Source organism: Parambassis ranga, chromosome 5 (assembly GCF_900634625.1).
Source record: "Parambassis ranga chromosome 5, fParRan2.1, whole genome shotgun sequence".
In the NCBI taxonomy this organism is placed as follows: Eukaryota; Metazoa; Chordata; class Actinopteri; family Ambassidae; genus Parambassis; species Parambassis ranga.
The window spans coordinates 4283617-4301060 of NC_041026.1; the positions used below are offsets into that span (position 1 = coordinate 4283617).

Here is a 17444-nt window from a genome sequence, read left to right on the forward strand (position 1 = left end):
AGGTCTTAAAGGAGCAATTTGTGATGCTGTGACCTAAAGATGGACTAAAGCTGCAACAGAAGGTGAAGAAACGGCTCCTGATTCATTGTGTCACTGAGATATTTATTGAATATAGCATGCTAGCCAGCTGGTCCATGCTGCCCTTAGTGAAGAAGATGTTCGTTTCTTGTATAGAAGCCATCCAACAAGCAACATGTCTGATCATCAGCTACATCTCTGTGGGCACCGGACGTTTCCTCAGTGGTGTATGAGGCAGCAGAAGCCTGGTCTACAGGGTGGGAGTTCAGAGGCTGCGTCAGATTTGTGCAGGGCGACACATCAGTTTAGCTAGACCAGATGACCCTGATTCTTGCTGGCAGAACGCTAGCTCTGTGTTATGCCCGGTTTACACTGTGCGATCTTGGGCTGTCGCAGACGAAAGACGAGCATCGTAGGAGAATCGTGGAGATATCTTTGGTCGTGGCTCTAAATCGGTGGTCTTACGTCTCACTGTGAGACAGGTTCCACGACGGCCGCTGTCAGCGTCTTGCGACCAAAGACAAGCTGAGATAAAATTCTAGCGGTGTCAGAAATTTAGGACGACTGACTCACAATGTGACAGCTGCTACGATCTCCCCCCCGCATCCATGTCTTCCTCCTCCTCGCATGTTGACGTACGACGTAAACTGTGATCGCCTGCGTTTCAGTGAATGGTCATCGTACAATCTGCACGCATCAAACTTGACGTCGTACCAAGTTTATTAGATTCATGTCGCGTAGTGTGTCATGCAATGGTCTTATAAGATCGCACAGTGTAGAAAGGCCATTACAGGTCTCACAGAGGTGGCTTCAGCTCTGTGCTACGTGGTGGATTGGTGGATGGACTACTTTCTCTGTGTCTACATTGATTGAGTCAGTAAACACACACATATGTTTTATTATCAATATTTAGAGCTATTTAACAGAAACAATAGCGCCCCCTTGTATAGAAAGGTACCACAAATTGCTCCTTTAATGCCCTTTAGTCAGGATCGGGTTTCATTTCCCTCCCTGGTCGGGACAGAAACACCAACTCAGGCAAACGTGCATCACTCTTTTTTTTTTTACATCTCACATGCTGGTTTAAAAACTTTCAAGTGAGGATTTCAAAGGTCAGAGTTCATGGGGTTAACAAAGGTCAGTGAGGGGTTGGTCAACAACACTCTGTTACCACAACAACCCGGGTACTCACCGGTAAGGTAGCGTGTTCTACGGGCGTTCCCTACGGAAGGGCAAGAAACATAAACCAGGAAATTTAGCACATCCAAACTTGTGTGTTATTAATGGGAGGAATAAAAAGGCTGATGGAAACTGGAGGAGTATAACGGCTGCATGGAAATAGACCTCCTTAATCACATCACTGTGGGGACACTGGCAACTTTTTCCACCTCTGAGCAGCACATGAGCCCCTGAGATGATGCTAATCTGGCTTTATCTGGCACTTTGTGCCAAAGCACTGCAGAGGACTCCTGGACACACGGAGGACAAACTGCAGCCAAGTCTTCTCCTGATCAAGGAGCTCACAAACCATAAAACTGGAGGGGCCACCGGTCCAAACATTTCTTTCAAATTTTCACATGATCGCTTTCACTCCTGAGGGTTTCTCATGTCTTCTTTGTTCCATCTTTAAATTTGAACCCAATTCGATTATGAGCGCTGTTTCTGGCTGTTGGACAGTTCCCTCCGAACTTGTGTGTGATACCTTTTCAAAAACCAGACTGTTGCAATAACCGTGCCGTGTCACGCTGAGCGTCCTCACCATAAATATCACTCCCAGGTCAATGATCTGTGTCAAAATCTGTTCTCCACCTTAAATAAAACCCCAGTGAGTCTGCGGGAGCCGCTCCTCTACTTCTAATCTAAGGAGATTTAATAAAACATGCAGCTTTTAGTCTAAGTAGTAGCAGTCGCGGCTGTGATTTAGCACATTTACCTGCATTCATAATATTCTAAGAATGATAATATTCTGAATTTTATACATCATTTCCAGGCACCAAACCTGATTCAATGAAAGATGTTGTTGGAGAAAAATAAAGAGCAAGTCTGTCAGGTGGAATCTGAAGGCCACGATTATAAGAAAAAATGCCAACGATCTGCTCATTGATTCCAGAGCTCCCTCATGGACAGCTTCTCGTTGCTCTGACTAATCATAAGTGCAGCTGATTGTGTAGTCGGCTAAACATTTCACCTCTGACTCAGCACAGAAAATACCGAAGTGAAGAAAAACGGACACATTGATGCCTTCAGAGCTTTAACGTGACGGCACTGCTCATCATTCTGCTGCCATCAGGTCTACAGTACTCAGACTGGATTTCTCAGTGCTACAAGCAGCAGCGGTAAACATGCTTATTTCAGCAGGATCTAATTCATTTCTTTGAAACTCGACTCTTTTTACACCGTCACCTCTTACTCCAGCAGGTCATACCACCCAGCATTTTAGATCCATAGCATCTGATCTACTTAGGAGGCCCCGCACTGTGTGTGAGACAGCGCTAAAGTGTGTGTGACGGGGTCACGTCTGGGACTCGTGGGGGTGTAAGGAAAAGCTCCTTAGCTTCTTGCTGGAAAACACTTAGCTCAACCACCGAGTGTGTGTGGCCTTATGGCCTTGTGACCCGCTCTGACCAAAATCTGCATGCGCAGTCATCTTAGAGCAAACCTCAGTGTGTGTGTGTGTGTCCGTGAGCATAAAAACCATCAAAACAGAGTGGAGAGAGTCCATAAAATCTAAGCTTCAACAGGAAAAAGCATGCACTCCTCAAGGCAAACCATGATTGACGTACATGTGACAGGCTGTCACACAAATTTAGCAAGTATTTGGATGATGCAGCCTTTCAGCAGTCAGAAAACTGGTCTGTAAAGGCTGTAAACATGGAAAAAGTTAAATATCTATAGCATTTATTTTACTATTCACAGCACCAGCACCACATACAGATTCCAGTTTATACATATTTTAATAAAACCGATAATCAAAGAAAGCCATGATGGTGTTGTTTCCATAGAGGACTTTATATCGCAGAGACTATGAACACGTGGGAGGAGGGTAAAAGCACAGGTCTCTGAGGTATTAGCGCAGCTTTCCATTCAGCCACGTCTAAAGCAGGAAATGACTGAGAACACTTCTCAGATCATCAATACGACGTTGTGCCAGTGGCTGCGAATACTGTCACATCCTGTCAAAGGGTGTAATGTCACTGCGGCGTCAACAGCCTGATCCCGAGTATAATCCGGTGCTGCTGACCTGACCAGCTCACCCTTTAATGAGCTTAGCGGGCCCCATGTTAACGATCTAACCCGTAACCAGCTGATACTCTAACGAAGTAAAGAAGCAGATTGTGCTGCCCTGCGAGGTGCCGTGCCAACATGCAGGCGGACTGGTGAGCGAGCTTTTATAACACACATCCACACACCCAGCATGTCGAGGTGTTGTAACGGGGGGCACCGAGATGCACACACAGACTGATTACACAAATACCAACACAAATGTGTTTTTATCCGCTGGACTCTGCTTCGGGGCCTTTCTCCCTCCTGTCACATGTTCAGGCAGTGTTGGCTTATTGTTTGCTGCAGTATAAAGTCCTGCACCTCTATGGAAAGAGCACGATCATGGCTACACGGAGTCAGACATTTTTATTTTTAGATACTTTAGTAATCCCAGAGGTGTCCCATGTGTGTGTGGGTGTGTCTCTACTCACAGGCAGGTTGGTGAAGACACTGAAGGTGCTCTTCAGGAAAGCGATCAGGTCTATCAGGTAGTCGCTGGTGGTCAGAGCCCCGCTTCCTTGCACCGCAGTCATCCAGTTGTAATCTGCCAGCTGCAGGAACTGGTCGATCTTTGTGTTGAGGTTGGTGTAGATCTCTGCCTCGGCTGCATGGCGAGCATCCTGCCAGCGGACGGAGACCAGACATGTAACCAAGAAAAGAGAAAGTAAAGAAAACAGCCAAGTATAACAAACAGACAGAGAGAGGTGAATGGAGGTTTGGTTTAACCTTAAACGTCGACGTCCCGTACAGCTTGGTCGCGTTTGCGGTGTCTGGAGGAACGTTGGTGATGTTTGATATAAACTCTTCAAGGAAGTGGCAGCTCTGCTCCAGGTGGGTGGTGTTGATGATCACCTGCACCAACTGTGCAAACATAAAGCAGGACGGACATTTTTTACTATATCTGTGTCCATAATTATTTATTTATTTCCTACATGTGGCATTTTTCTATCCAAACGGACGAGAGTGAATTTGGGCGATTCATCATTGTGCAGCCTGTTCTGCTGTTATCTAAATGCTTATGGTTACTCATTAAAGACTCAGATTAGAATTTAAAGAAATCTACATGCTAAAGCGGCTAGCCTGCATTAGCAAACAGCTAACAGTATCAGCTAATATATAACATAAAAGTCAGCAGATCTGTGGAGTGTAAGTGGCTGACAACCACATTGTTCATTTTGACTGTTAAAATATATTATATGTTGTATAATTTACATAATAAATCTATAAACAAATATATGAGACTGAGGGAAAGGGGATGCAGTAGTCTTATCATTATATCCTGTTCTCAGGAGTGAATGATGTTTGGTCTCTATGATGATCAGTGAGCATAGAAACCAACAGCGTGAGAGGTGGAAAATATAAAAAGCATCTCCTGATATCGCTGCTATGACGACGACAACAACAACAACAACAACAACAGGTTGGAGAGAGGAAATGTGTCTGTGAAGCTACATGAGGTGGAAACGTTGAGAAGGACCATTGTGAGCAGCGACGCAGGCACACTGGAGATGTGCAGACAATATTCACCCATTCCCGCTGAGAGGGATTATTATGAGCTCACACACACACACACACACACTCTCTACCTCTGCCAGGCCAACATTCTTCTTCTTAATGCCGTACTGCAGACAGTGGCTGAGGGTTCTGGTCAGCAACAGATTTGTCGACTTTCGGATCATATCATCAACCTCTGTGGAACTGAGGACACACAAACACACACACATGAATATAAATATATAATATATGATATATATATATATAGAGAATGAGCTGGTGCACAGGGGATTTCTTCCATGTCTTGCAGAGAGCTGCTGCATCTGAACGCCAGCACAAACAGTTTAAGTGAATTTCTCGGTCTGAATCTCTCCATTTGGAAAGTCTGAATGTCGGCCAGCTCCAATAAGTACATTACCATGTTATGAGCTGTCAGGCTCATTAAAACTCCGACACCATCTTAAATCCCCTGATAAGACTGTTGCTTTAAAAGGTATGGAGCCCGAACTGGACATTTAAGCCACAACGAACCTAAAGGCGATATCTAAACCTTTTACTACCATCCACCCTCATAGAATGACCACCTGTCTGCAGCCAACAAGGCACTGCGACGTCTGTTAAAACAAAAGCTGGATGGCAGCAGTTGAGACCCTGACATCCTTTCTGCTTTTGTTAAAAATACACGTTCATTCAGTGTGGGCTCACTGTTCACTGTTACAGAAGAGATTGCATTTTTACAACTATGACACACCAGCTTTTGAGCTGTAGAACGTCTGCAGATCTGCTGAATTTTTGTCATATGACTGCGATAATATGGCTGCGTTGTTGTGTAGAACACCTGATCGAGGCATGCAGAATAAACTGTAAAGACATTTGATGATATTAGACCATAGATTTGGTGCATTCAAGGACCGTTGTTCTTCTGATTCTGCATTTCTATCATAACTTTCTATGATGAAACACATTTTTAAACACCAGCACAATACAAACAGAAGTGGAACGACCAGGAAGAAAAGACTGAAGAGGACGCCGCATGCGGTGGTGAGAGGAGGTCAAACACACATCACACAGGCAGAAACTGAAGTGACCGCGTTCTCCTGCTGTGAGATAATGAAGAATCTGTGTGTTCGGATCCAGAGCACTGCGGGTAACAAACACATTCCAACCAAAAATCTGTAAATTGTCTGTGCCTGGAATTCACCCTAAGTGTGCGCGCACACACACACACACACACACACACACACACACACACACACACGTACATGGTGTCGCCTGAGGGACAGCGAGAGCTGGAATTCCAAACTCACTTTGTTTCCAAAAAGCAAAGGAATCCTAAAAACGTTCCGACAATTCGGAGCAGGGGGGGAAAATTCCTGGAGCGGCAGAAGTGCCGAGTGGACAGAAATGATGGTGAGTGTGTGGAGAGTGGCAAAAAGTCAATGCATGCTAGTGAACTCTGCAAACACACACACACACACACATCTACAAATATAGACAAACCGCAGAGTTGGGATTGAATTTCATTATATTTATGCTGCCATCAGTCACAGTAAATGTGCAGCGGTCGACGCCATCAGGGAGAAGCCAAATGTCTTCATAGCTGGTGTGTTTACTGCACGCATACATGCAGAGGTATGTCCTAAAAATACACCAACAACAATGACACAACAACACACACAAAAAACGCAGTCAGCACGTAGCCAGGAAGCCACAGGTATGAACCATAAAACACACACACACACAGAGGACAACGTAAACAAATACTTCACCACATGTGCACTCTGCTCTCGATCTGTGTCAACTGACAGTTTGGCCCCGTTCACACTGGAGAAAGTCGGTCCAGCTAGAGCAGGATTGAATCCAGATAGCCTTGAAGCTGGATACGTTCAGACCTATTTTCAAATCTGGTTATCACACACACGTGTCCGTGCTCAATCCCGCTTAACCTGACTTGTTTGTTGTCCTCCAAACCGCTAGGTGGCGCCTCGTAAAATACAGAGTGTTCAGGCCGCGGTAGGACCACATGTGCACGTACGTTGTGCGTTTTTTTGTCCGGGTCGCTCATTCTTTCGTTTTTTTTCGGTTCAAACAGCACTTTATTCCTTCGTAGCCCTGCGGAAAATAAACTCGGGGCAAAGCTGTCGTAGTTCGACGGTTGTTTACATGCGGCTTTTGAACGCCACCCGGACACTGTCCCCGGTGAAGTCCCCGGGAAGAATGACGTGGTGGATCGAGATCAATCCAGATATATCCAGATACGGCCCGAATCCCGCTCTAGTCGGATTGATTTCCCCAGTGTGAATGGGGTCTGAGTGTGTGTGTGTAGAGGTGCACCCTTAAATGACTCCTTAGCACGACTTCCTACATAACAGCAGTTTTCAAACTGATCGCTGCGGTTTAACTTTTTCCCAGCAACTTGAGAGGCGACCAAAATGTCCAGCAGCTATGATGCTAGCTAACAACAACAAATGCACTCACAGAGATTCAAAAGTAAAACCTATTCAACAAACATGAAGAGAATCATGGCTGCAAACATGCACGCCTCCTTCCGCCAAAAATTAAAAAAAAGCAAAGGAGGGGTTGAGGTCAGAGGTCGGGGGGGGGATCAATGACCACAACCCTACTCCGCTGTCCCGTCTGCTTCCGACCGTTTAAAGCTGGCAGTCAGGAAGGCGTGCCGCCATGGTGGTAACCGGATAGCGGAGTGTGTGCGGCTCGACCGTAGAAATCAAGCCAGGTCAAATAGTGGAGTCATTACTCTGATTGAGAAGAGCGGTTAGCTGCTGTCTGGTCAGCGGGAAACCTTTGCTCTAAAAACATCTGTCTGGAACAGTCTGATAAGTTCAGACAGACGATTCCAGACTGTATCGTTGGAAAAGCGTCCTCGCCTAACAGGGTCCACTTTTATTCCATTATGTTATGAAGACCTCAGACAGTGTGGAGGCTGGGACCTCCTGCTGTAGGACAAATTTGTTGTCATGTGAATACAAACTAAGGTAAACAAATAAACAGGCTGCTTTAATTAGAAGCCTCTGGCTCATAAATAGAAGTCTACACAGGCGCACACACCAAAAAAATACACACAATCCTCTGAGAATGTTGGCATAAATAAAAGAAAACTTAATTTAGTTTACAACCACAGATAATATATTTCAGCTCCAGTTTCCTGCGTACACGTGCCTATTTCATTTCAGTATTTGTGTGTGTGTGTGTGTGTCTGGGTCCCAGCCCTGTGGAATCCTTCTGAACAGCGGAAGTTGTTTCCTGATTGCTCGTCTCCTCAGTAGAAAAGTAGCTGCATTGTTTTACTTAATTCTTCCATCAACTATAACCAACACACACACACACACACACACACACACACACACACAGACACACAAGATTGCTGTTCCACCTGTACAGGACATGGAACAGAAGCTGCTGAGCTGTGGAGTGTGTGTGTGTGTGTGTGTGTGTGTGTGTGTGTGTGTGTGTGTGTGTGTGTCCCTTTGCGAATCCAATGAGACCCTGGTCAGAGTGAAAAACCAATCGACCAAAGAAAGTCTGCTGCACCTGTCTGTGTGTGTGTCTGTGTGTGTGTGTCTGTGTGTGTGTTTGTTGGTTATGGGGGGGGGGGGTAGTCGTTGCTCTCCAGCAATGTAAAAGTCAAGAAGGAGAAGGTGGTGGTGAAGGAGATAGAGGAGGAAGAGGAGGTGTTGGTGGATGCTCAGTGAGGGATTTCTGTAGTGATGCTTCCTGATTGGTCGTGAGCTTGAACCCCAGCAGGTAAACAAAAGGTGATGTAGTCACATGGTTACCCCCCCCCCTCTGAAACAGCAGGTACCTGAGGTGCAGGTCTTCAGAGTATTTCAGGCAGGCGTAGATGAACTCTTTCAGCTGGCAGTAGACCTTTGGTACAAACTCAGAGAAGGGAAGCTTTTTGGGGAAGGGGAGCTGAAGGAACCAGCAAAACAGTGTGAGGTTATATTCCAACTGTACCTCAGTATTGTTCTTTTATTCTGTCTGTACCTTTTCCAGTTCAGGGTCTTGCAGGGGAAACTGGGATGTGTATTGTCTGTACTCCTGCTCTGTGGAAACAGGGATTGGACTGTAGTTGTCCTGATCCAACACCTGCCTGCAGCACAAAAAGACATCATCAATCAATCAGTACATAGATAAAAGCAGGAGGAGTATATACAGAGAGAGATGCCAGCCTTCACACACACACACACACACACACACACACACGATCCCACTGGGTGCCATTCTGATGTTCGAGGTTTTTTTTTTTTTTTTTTTAAAACCACCCTCCCCTCTTTCACCTCCCCCACTTCTTTTTGGCGCTCCAGAGTTCGGACGTTCCAACGTTCCATGGAGAGGCCGTGAACCGGAGAGTGCTCTCTCCCCAACAATACAACACAACATTCCTGTGGCTTCCCCAGTGTGTGTGTGTGTGTGTGTGTGTGTGTGTGTGTAACAGAGAGAAAGAGTAACGAAGGAGAGAGGGAGTGTGTGTTTGTTTGTCCGTTCTCACTGCGGCAAGTCCCACTGGTGTCATTGGACAACAGCGATGGCGAAACAATGGCATGCCGAGCCCACACACACACACACACACTCAGAGCTATAAGGGTACTACCCATTCTGAAGGGTAGAGAATGTTCCGGACGTTGTTTTAAAACACTTCCTCCCTCTGGCTGGTCGTAAAACTTCAAAACCAGGACGTGAACATTTCCCACAAACCGACGCTGGTATTTAAGTGTGTGTGTGTGTGCCTGGTGTGACCTTATGACTACAGAGGGGAAGGTCACTATAGCACACACTCAAGTGTTATGAACTCTACTTTAAACAACAGAGGTCGGCCATGTTTTATTGATCGGTACCTGAAGGTGATGTTCCATCTCTTCAGCAGGATTTCTCCATACTGCTCCCTCATCTCCAGCAGCATGTCAAACAGCTGGGACACCGGGAAACCATAACCCTGCAGGAGAGGAATACCATCAACCAATCAGAGTGCAGCTCCACCATGACACCTGGAATTCTATTAAAATATAAAGCTTGCCATTGAATAGGTAGAAGGAGGACAAAGAGGAGGAGGAGATCAGACAGAAGAAACAGGAAGAGAAGCAAAAGGAGGAAACAAGGAGGAGGATGAAGAAGATGGAGGAAGACAACTGCACCAGGAGAAGCAAAAGAGAAGAAGTATGAAGAAGAAGAAGCCGCAGGAGGAGGAGAAGGGATGAGTGAGGTTGAGGAGAAGAAGAAGCAGGAGGAGGAAGAGGAGTAGAAGTGAAAATAAAATAGAGGAAGAAGAGTGGATTCAGCCGTTCAGCAGCACCTCATCTCTTCTGGGCACCACAGCACCCATTTATCACATCCTTCACTCTGTCTCACCCACATCCCCTCCACCTCGCCTCCACCCATCCGTCCTCTCATCCATCACACTCCATCCATCCAGGTCAGTTCATACACACAGCAGAATGATTCACTGATCTCTAAAACGCTGGAATTAAGACAGAAACTCTTTCTGTGGAGACGGGCAGCCGTCCATTTTTAAAAGAGGCTTTAAAAAAGATTCATGGGGCCCCGGGGCTGAAAAAATCTCAGCAGACATCTGAACAAGACGTGCAAAAAGTTTTCAGTAAATCAGTGAAATAAGTGCAGGACGGAGCTCACGTACCTGCAGTGTGTCAGCAAACAGGACGATGAGGTTCTTCAGATCCAGCACCAGGTCGGGGTTGTCACAGTACGACTGCAGTAAAAGAGCAGAGTGCGTCAAAGTGTGTGTTTTCTGCGTTGGATATGTGCGTTGGATATGTATTCGTCTTACAGAGTGTGTCCTCAAAGCAGCCACGATTTTGGACAGCGCCAGTTCCCAAAGCTCCTCCACGTACGCTCTGTTGACCAGACCCTGCGTGGTGTGAAGGACGTGATCCTCCACCACGAAGAAGCTGAGAGGATGCCACAAAAGAGGTTCAGAAGACACGCCAGCGATCGGCCTCAAAACTAACAGATGGTTAGCTTAGCATAAACACACACTCATGCTCCTCCTGCTGATGGTCTGCAGAGGATGAGCAGTAGCACAGTGTGGAAGATCACATTGTTAACAAAACCTCCTCTAATACTCACTACAGGGCCTCTGAAGTGGATGATGTCACACACAGTTGCGTTTTTTAAGGCATCACCAATAAAAACTAAAATCTAATTACACATTTGTGCGGCTTCTTTTCACCCTCAGTTATTCACAGACCAAATTTTGTGGATTGTTCAACTGGATTCTGACAACTTTTCCACAAAAGCTGCCACGACTCTCCGTCTCAGACATCATTTACAAGTACAAATGACAGCCAGGCAAATGGCGCGTTCATCCAGTCAGGCGTAAAAAAAAAAGACGCTGGTGTCCAAGCGACGCACCGCACTCGTCAATCACGCTTTTTTTTTTTTTTTTTGAAACGACGCCCGAGTGATCGAATCGCCTGCAAAGTGACTTTTGGTTTCTGTCCACTGACAACATGTCTCACTCAAAGCAGTGCCCACCGAGCGCTGCCAGACCACAATGAGCCGCGCAGCGGTCCCGCTCTGCATGCTCCGGTTTCTCGTTGTCATGACTGATGGGAGTAAATATGTCGGGATTCACTTTTCAGTTGAATTTCTTTCCAACATTAGTGTTTGTGAGAAACGTTTCAGACCCTGCAGCGCCCTCTTCCTGCACAAATAAGCCACAGTTAGGTCTACAGTGCTTTCATAAACAATAACTAATCAATTATTCACACTATAAAATAAATATAATATAAATAAATAAATAAATAACCCCTAACAGACAAAAGTCAGGCCTTCAATGGACGTTTGTCCAACCAACAGTCTGAGTGATCATAACACTGAACAGAGAAGCTGGACGCACTGAGTTTTTGGCAGTTTCTACTAACAGACTAAACAACCACCTGAAACCTGAACAGCTTCAGTACCTAATGGTGGTGTTCTCATCTTTTTAAGCCCCTTTTTCATGGACTGCCATTAAAAAAATAAGCATTCAAAGAGTTCGGAGCTAAAACAAAAAACATAATTGATCGAATTTTATGACATGTTCTTTCTGTAGTTAGCACAAAGATGCTATTTGCCAGCTGTGTGGTTTTGCGGCTTGTTTATTTGCTCGGTGTACACGTTTTTTTTTATAGTTGTACTTTAAGCCCTTAGACCAACCAGGCTGAAGAGGTAAATTCAATGTAAACAATTGGAGGATGAAGGCAGAGAAACAGCAATGGATGAGAGACTTGGGATGGCACACTTTCCAGCACTTGTGATGGGAATAACAGACCTGAAGAGGTGTGTGTGTGTGTGTTAACGTCCAGCCTTGGCCAGTGTTTATAGATGCGTCTGCTTCAGTCAGACAGACAGAAGGAATAACAGCAATACGCCAACCACCATCACACACACTCGATCAATCGTCACCACTGTGTGCGTGTGTGTGTGTGTGTGAGAGAGGGATGCAGAGTTGGATGGAGTGATGGATGAGTAGAAAAGGAGAGGTGGGGTGAGTGTGGGCAGAGAGGAATGAAGAAGAAGGAGAGATGAAAAGATGTCAGTATGGTCAAAAGGAAATAAAAGGAGGTGTCATGAAACATCGAATGTTTGCTTTCACTCAACGTTTCCGCGTCTCATTCGGTCGTCTGCCAACGTACACAACAGCGTTACAAAGGGTGGATGAAGAGTGCGGACTCACCCGACAATCTGGTTGAAGTAGCGCCTGTATCCCTCCAGGGTTTCATGCTACAAACAAACAGGAAGAGGAGAGACAGCAGAGGAAAACACAGACAGTTACAAACAACCAGTAACTCACCTGGTTTGTTCAGTGTTAAGTGTGAGTGTGTGTGAGTGTGTGTGCAGGGGAAAGGTGTAGTTAGGAGTGTGTGTGTGCATTCACTCAAACACAGGGCGGCGTGCTGGTGCGGGGTCGTACCATGTTAGAGTGTGGCTGCAGTACGAGGCGAGCCTGTTTCCTCCTCTGCTTTCTGTAGTAGTTCTCAAACACATCGCGCAAACCCTAAAACACAAACTGGAGGTGAGAAAGTGTGGAGGAGCGAACACCATGGGGTGAAAGGTTGTTTTTAAAGTACTGAGTACTTTAGATTGTTAGTTTAAAAAAAACAAAGTGAACATTTTCAAATCACAGTCACAGTGTAATCACAGTATGTGGGCAACACAACAGCTTTAACGTGTGTCAGAAACCTGGCATGCTAACCATGCTAACCACCTAGCGCTGGACCAAAGTGATCTTGCAACACCACTTTGAGCCACACAAGACAACACTGTGGGTCTCACTGTCCTTAGACTCCTTTTCACACTGGGGAAATCAAATCCAGCTAGAGCGGGATTCGGGCCGAATCTGGATATATCCTGATAGTTTAATTTCTGAGTCTGAACATCACAAATCTGGATATATGCTCTCGGAGGAGGATCTAGCCGGATTGGCTCAAATGTGCCTCAGGTCTGAATGCAAATCCGGCTAACGAATCCCTCTAGCGGCGTGATACCTCCGGTTTCACAGGGACAGTGTCCGGGTCACGTACAAAAGCCGCATGTAAACAACCGCCGAACCACGACAGCTTTGCCCTGAGTTTATTTTCAACAGGGCTACAAAGGAATAAGCTGCTTTTTGAACCGAAAATGCCGCAACCTGAACGGACTCTGTATATTACGAGGCGCCACCTAGTGGTTTGGAGGACAACAAACAAGCCGGATTAAGCTGGATTGAGCGCAGACACGCCTGTGTGATAGCCAGATTTGAAAATAGGTCTGAAAGTATCCAGCTTAAAGGCGATCTGGATTCAATCCTACTCTAGCTGGATTGACTTTCTCCAGTGTGAACGGGGCCTTTGTAAACAACAGAGCAGGGCTGAACCACTGGCATTTGTTGTTAGCTTAGCACAGAGCTTACGGCACACGGTGGCCTTTGGGATAAGGAAATCAGAGAAACTTGAACCTTTATCTACCAAAACAAGAATGAATCAAAGTTATTCATACTGTTCTTATAGCATTGTTTTACTTTTAAAATTCTTGAGTGAATAGCTATTAATAAAATCAAGCCAAAACCAGAACTTTGTACCACATTTCCATGTAATACATGTTGAGCTGTCAGAAACGCCACATCACACTCACTCATCTGAGCTGGAAAAATGTGGTCCGGCCTGCGAAGCTGACAACAGAAGACGTACGCAGCCAAATGTTGGAGCTTGTTGGAGTGGGATTCATTTAATGAGGTATAAAACCAGAGGTTAGAACCACACACAGACGGCCGGGTAAGGTCATGTGAGTGTGTGTGAGTAAGAGAGTGATACCGAACTTTGAGTCTTTGATGACTGGAACTGGTTGCTGCTCAGTTTTGGTTGGCGTCACTGGTCAGACATCAAACCCCCCCACATACACAGAAACACACAATCAGCTTTCTAAAGCTGACCCCCTCGTATCTCTTCCTTCCATTACACAGAAGCTCGCCCTGTCTTATCTCTGTCCTCTTAGAGTGTGTGTGTGAAAGCAACTTGTGGCCTCAGACCAGGTCCTGGTCTCTGCTGAGCTCAGAGATAAATATCCAGGACTGAGCAGATAACATGCTTTCTTTACCTTCGGACAGACCTCCACTGCTGCACATATCTGACTCTGCTGACGTTACTGTGCATGTGTGTGATCTGATGACCACCTGCTATCACAGCAACAGACGTGAGACAGTGGAATAAAAATAGACAATCGCTGAATTTAACAAACACGCCACTGTTTCTACGATTTAGTTACAGACCTCAAAGCCTCAGGGAGAATTTGTATAGTTTAACGTCAATGCGAACATTGAACACATGAACAGATGGTGAAGTTATAAAACTAAAACACAAAAAATGTTGCTATGCTAGCTCCCAATGAACTTGTATTAGTGATGTTAGAAACTGTTCTCAACAGTTAGCGTCAATTTACAAACCCTTATTTTGTGTGCTCAGCTGTGCGAGTGTGCACTAGTGAGTGTGCACTAGTGAGTGTGTCTCAAGTGCAGCTTGAGAATTCACTTGAGCACAGCAGTGCAGAGATATAAACTTTCAAGGCAAACAATGATGAGGAGGGGAGTTATTTGTACCCCTGACTGAACAATGCCCATTGAAAACAATGGATAACAGTACAAAGGATGGTACCCTGTTTTTGGACGTGCGCTCGGTTTTGATGTTGTAAGGTGACAAAACTGTGTTCTTTAAATTCTTTGATTCCCAGTTTGACACTCAGCTGAACAATGTGCATTCAGCGAAGGCATCAAACGGCCATGAACCCGTCGCCGTGCAGTGCTGGGCGTCCCGGAGAGAGAATAAGAGGTGAAACACGGGGCTGAGTGCGACTCTGTGTGTGTGACCCTCGTAGCACAACATGAAACAGAGGAGGTGAGGAGATATGCATGGAGAGACAAGTGCGAGCAGCAGAAGGAATCAACAGTGACATACTTGGGAGGAAACACAGGCTGCACACGACCAAAATGCTAAAAACACAGCAGCTAAAATCTGACATCTGACTGCACAGACGCAGCTTTCGTCCTGCTGATGCCTCCCATCTCACGCCTGCATCAGTGTTTACTAGCAGAATGTAATGACAGCCTTTAGTACTTCCTTGGATCAGTTTCCAGTCATGTTCACAACCACGCACTCCCCTGCCCTGCTGTACAGGCTGTCCCATAAAAAGACATTTCTGCACTACAGTTCTGTTCCAGTGATGGACCGGCTGCTGCTCCTCCTCCTCCTCCATCCATGTTTACATCCATCACAACTCACGTTTCGCTGCGTGCAGTACGTGTGCGAGTGCAACAAAGGAGTATTGTTGGGGTGGAAAATCATGGACTTTAAACATGGAAAAGAAAAAGAGGGAAAGAGGACAGAGGGGGGGGGAGGAGGAGGAGGAGTGTGGAGAAAGTGGAGGTCTTGATTGCAAATGGGGTTCCTCATCCAGGTTTGCTAGAAAAATAAATGAAACGGCTACAAGTCCTTCTCCACACTTAACAATCAGGGCGGACTGTATGTGTGTTTGTGAACCTCCACACACACACACACACACACACACAAACTGGACACTCGGCTCTACTTTTGCTAAAGTTCAATCCACTTCTCTCTGCCCAATGACCTGTCAATCAAACTCCAGCTTTAATGGATTAAACAGCGACGCTGAGGCCAAAATGAACAATGTGTCCAGAAAATGTTGCAGCAAATTACATAAAGAAATCGTGTGTGTGTGTGTGTGACCTGAGGTGAGGAGGTCAATCCTTTCAACACCTCCCCGACACAGAACACACACCTCTCCCCTCTAATCTCTCTCCTCCTCTGTGTTGTGTTTCTCCCTCATCTTCCTGTTTTTACTCCTTTAACCTCCCCCTGACCTCCCTCCCGTCCTCCCCCTCTCCTTACTCCTTATCTCTCTTCAGCTGATTCACTCAGCCTCCCCTCCTGAGTGCCACTTATTCATAGTCTAAATTCTCTCCCTGGTTCGCTCGCTCCCTTTTTGCTCTTCATTTCACCTCCTTCATCTCTAAATCAAATGATAACTTCTTCACCTCCCTCCTTCATTCCCACCTGTCGCTGACTCCAGAGATGCCTTGAGGCAATTTTTTCCAACAGCTCCCACAAAAAATCTTTATAAAACTTTTATTCACACTTAGTTTTATAAGTCCTTGAATGCATCGTGTGAAAATGATGTTATTCTGCACGTCCAGGTAAATGCTAACATGCTAACCCTCCGAAGGGTTTGCACTTACTTCCTGCTTGTTTTTGCCTACATCAGAATTGACTCGGTGCTTCATCTAAAGTCTGTGTGACCACTTACACAGAACAGCGAGGTGGATTAAAAGTGGAACAGTTCAGCCAGTGAGAAAGCTGCTAATGTTTCATGCTAAGCTCTTTTGTTTTTCCCCTCTCTGCTCCTCTCTCCCTCCTTCTCCTTGTATTCCCCAGCTACCTTATCCTCTTGCCCCTATTACCCTCTCTCTAACCTCTGTCCTGCTCTTTCACTCCCTCCCCTTCATCACTCTTTCGCCCGTTCACTTTCTCCTTCCTGTCAAAGTTCATGCACTTCCTGTGCCCCTGCCAGAGAGCCCCCACAGACACACACTGAACAGAAACACCCGACCCACTGGCCATGTTGGCCCGGTCACAACCCCTACAGGCCTGCAGAGACACACACACACACACACAGAGAGCCCAAAAGTCCATGTAGCCCAGTCAACACCTCCACCCATGTCGCTTTCACTCTGACTGAGATGAGACACGCGCTTGTCCTCTCGGCAGCCCCGGTTGGAGTGAAGCCAGGCTGGAGCCGGAGGCCTCGTGGAGCAGCAGAGTGCGCCGCTCTGACAGAAAACTTGTGCTAATTTCCCCTCAGGGTCGAAGTAATAGCAGCAAGGCCATGGAACGTCTGTGGACAGGTCCAATTACTGCCGTTTCAATGGAAGCAGCTGCACCTCTATTATGTCTGGCTGTATTAGCTCATTGCTAATCAATGAATTATGTCAACAAGGGACTCTTACTTAAGTGAGCGGAGATAAAGCACTAGAAGTGGTTTAATACGGGAGCAAAGGATGTCATGATAATGAAAACAGGCTGAGTAAACCTCCACACCTGGGAGGAGAGGACAGAAAAAGAAGAGGAGGAGGAGGAAGAAGAAAGGGAGGAAAGCACAGT

At 46.0% G+C, this 17444-nt stretch overlaps 1 protein-coding gene across 4 annotated transcripts in view; it reads right to left on the minus strand.

The window, feature by feature from the left end:
• Positions 1-17444, minus strand: part of exoc6b (exocyst complex component 6B) — a 58567-nt gene that overhangs the window by 25662 nt on the left and 15461 nt on the right. For 2 of the 4 annotated variants that reach the window (XM_028405346.1, XM_028405345.1), the window contains exons 9-19: positions 12710-12793; positions 12473-12519; positions 10583-10703; positions 10433-10504; positions 9636-9733; positions 8785-8890; positions 8600-8709; positions 4869-4980; positions 4009-4143; positions 3714-3902; positions 1211-1240 (exon numbers count right to left, since the gene is read on the minus strand). In XM_028405346.1, coding sequence (XP_028261147.1) covers positions 1211-1240; positions 3714-3902; positions 4009-4143; positions 4869-4980; positions 8600-8709; positions 8785-8890; positions 9636-9733; positions 10433-10504; positions 10583-10703; positions 12473-12519; positions 12710-12793 — 1104 coding nt within the window. The remainder of the gene's footprint in view (positions 1-1210; positions 1241-3713; positions 3903-4008; positions 4144-4868; positions 4981-8599; positions 8710-8784; positions 8891-9635; positions 9734-10432; positions 10505-10582; positions 10704-12472; positions 12520-12709; positions 12794-17444) is intronic. The other 2 variants (XM_028405348.1, XM_028405347.1) reach the window with 1 other exon arrangement.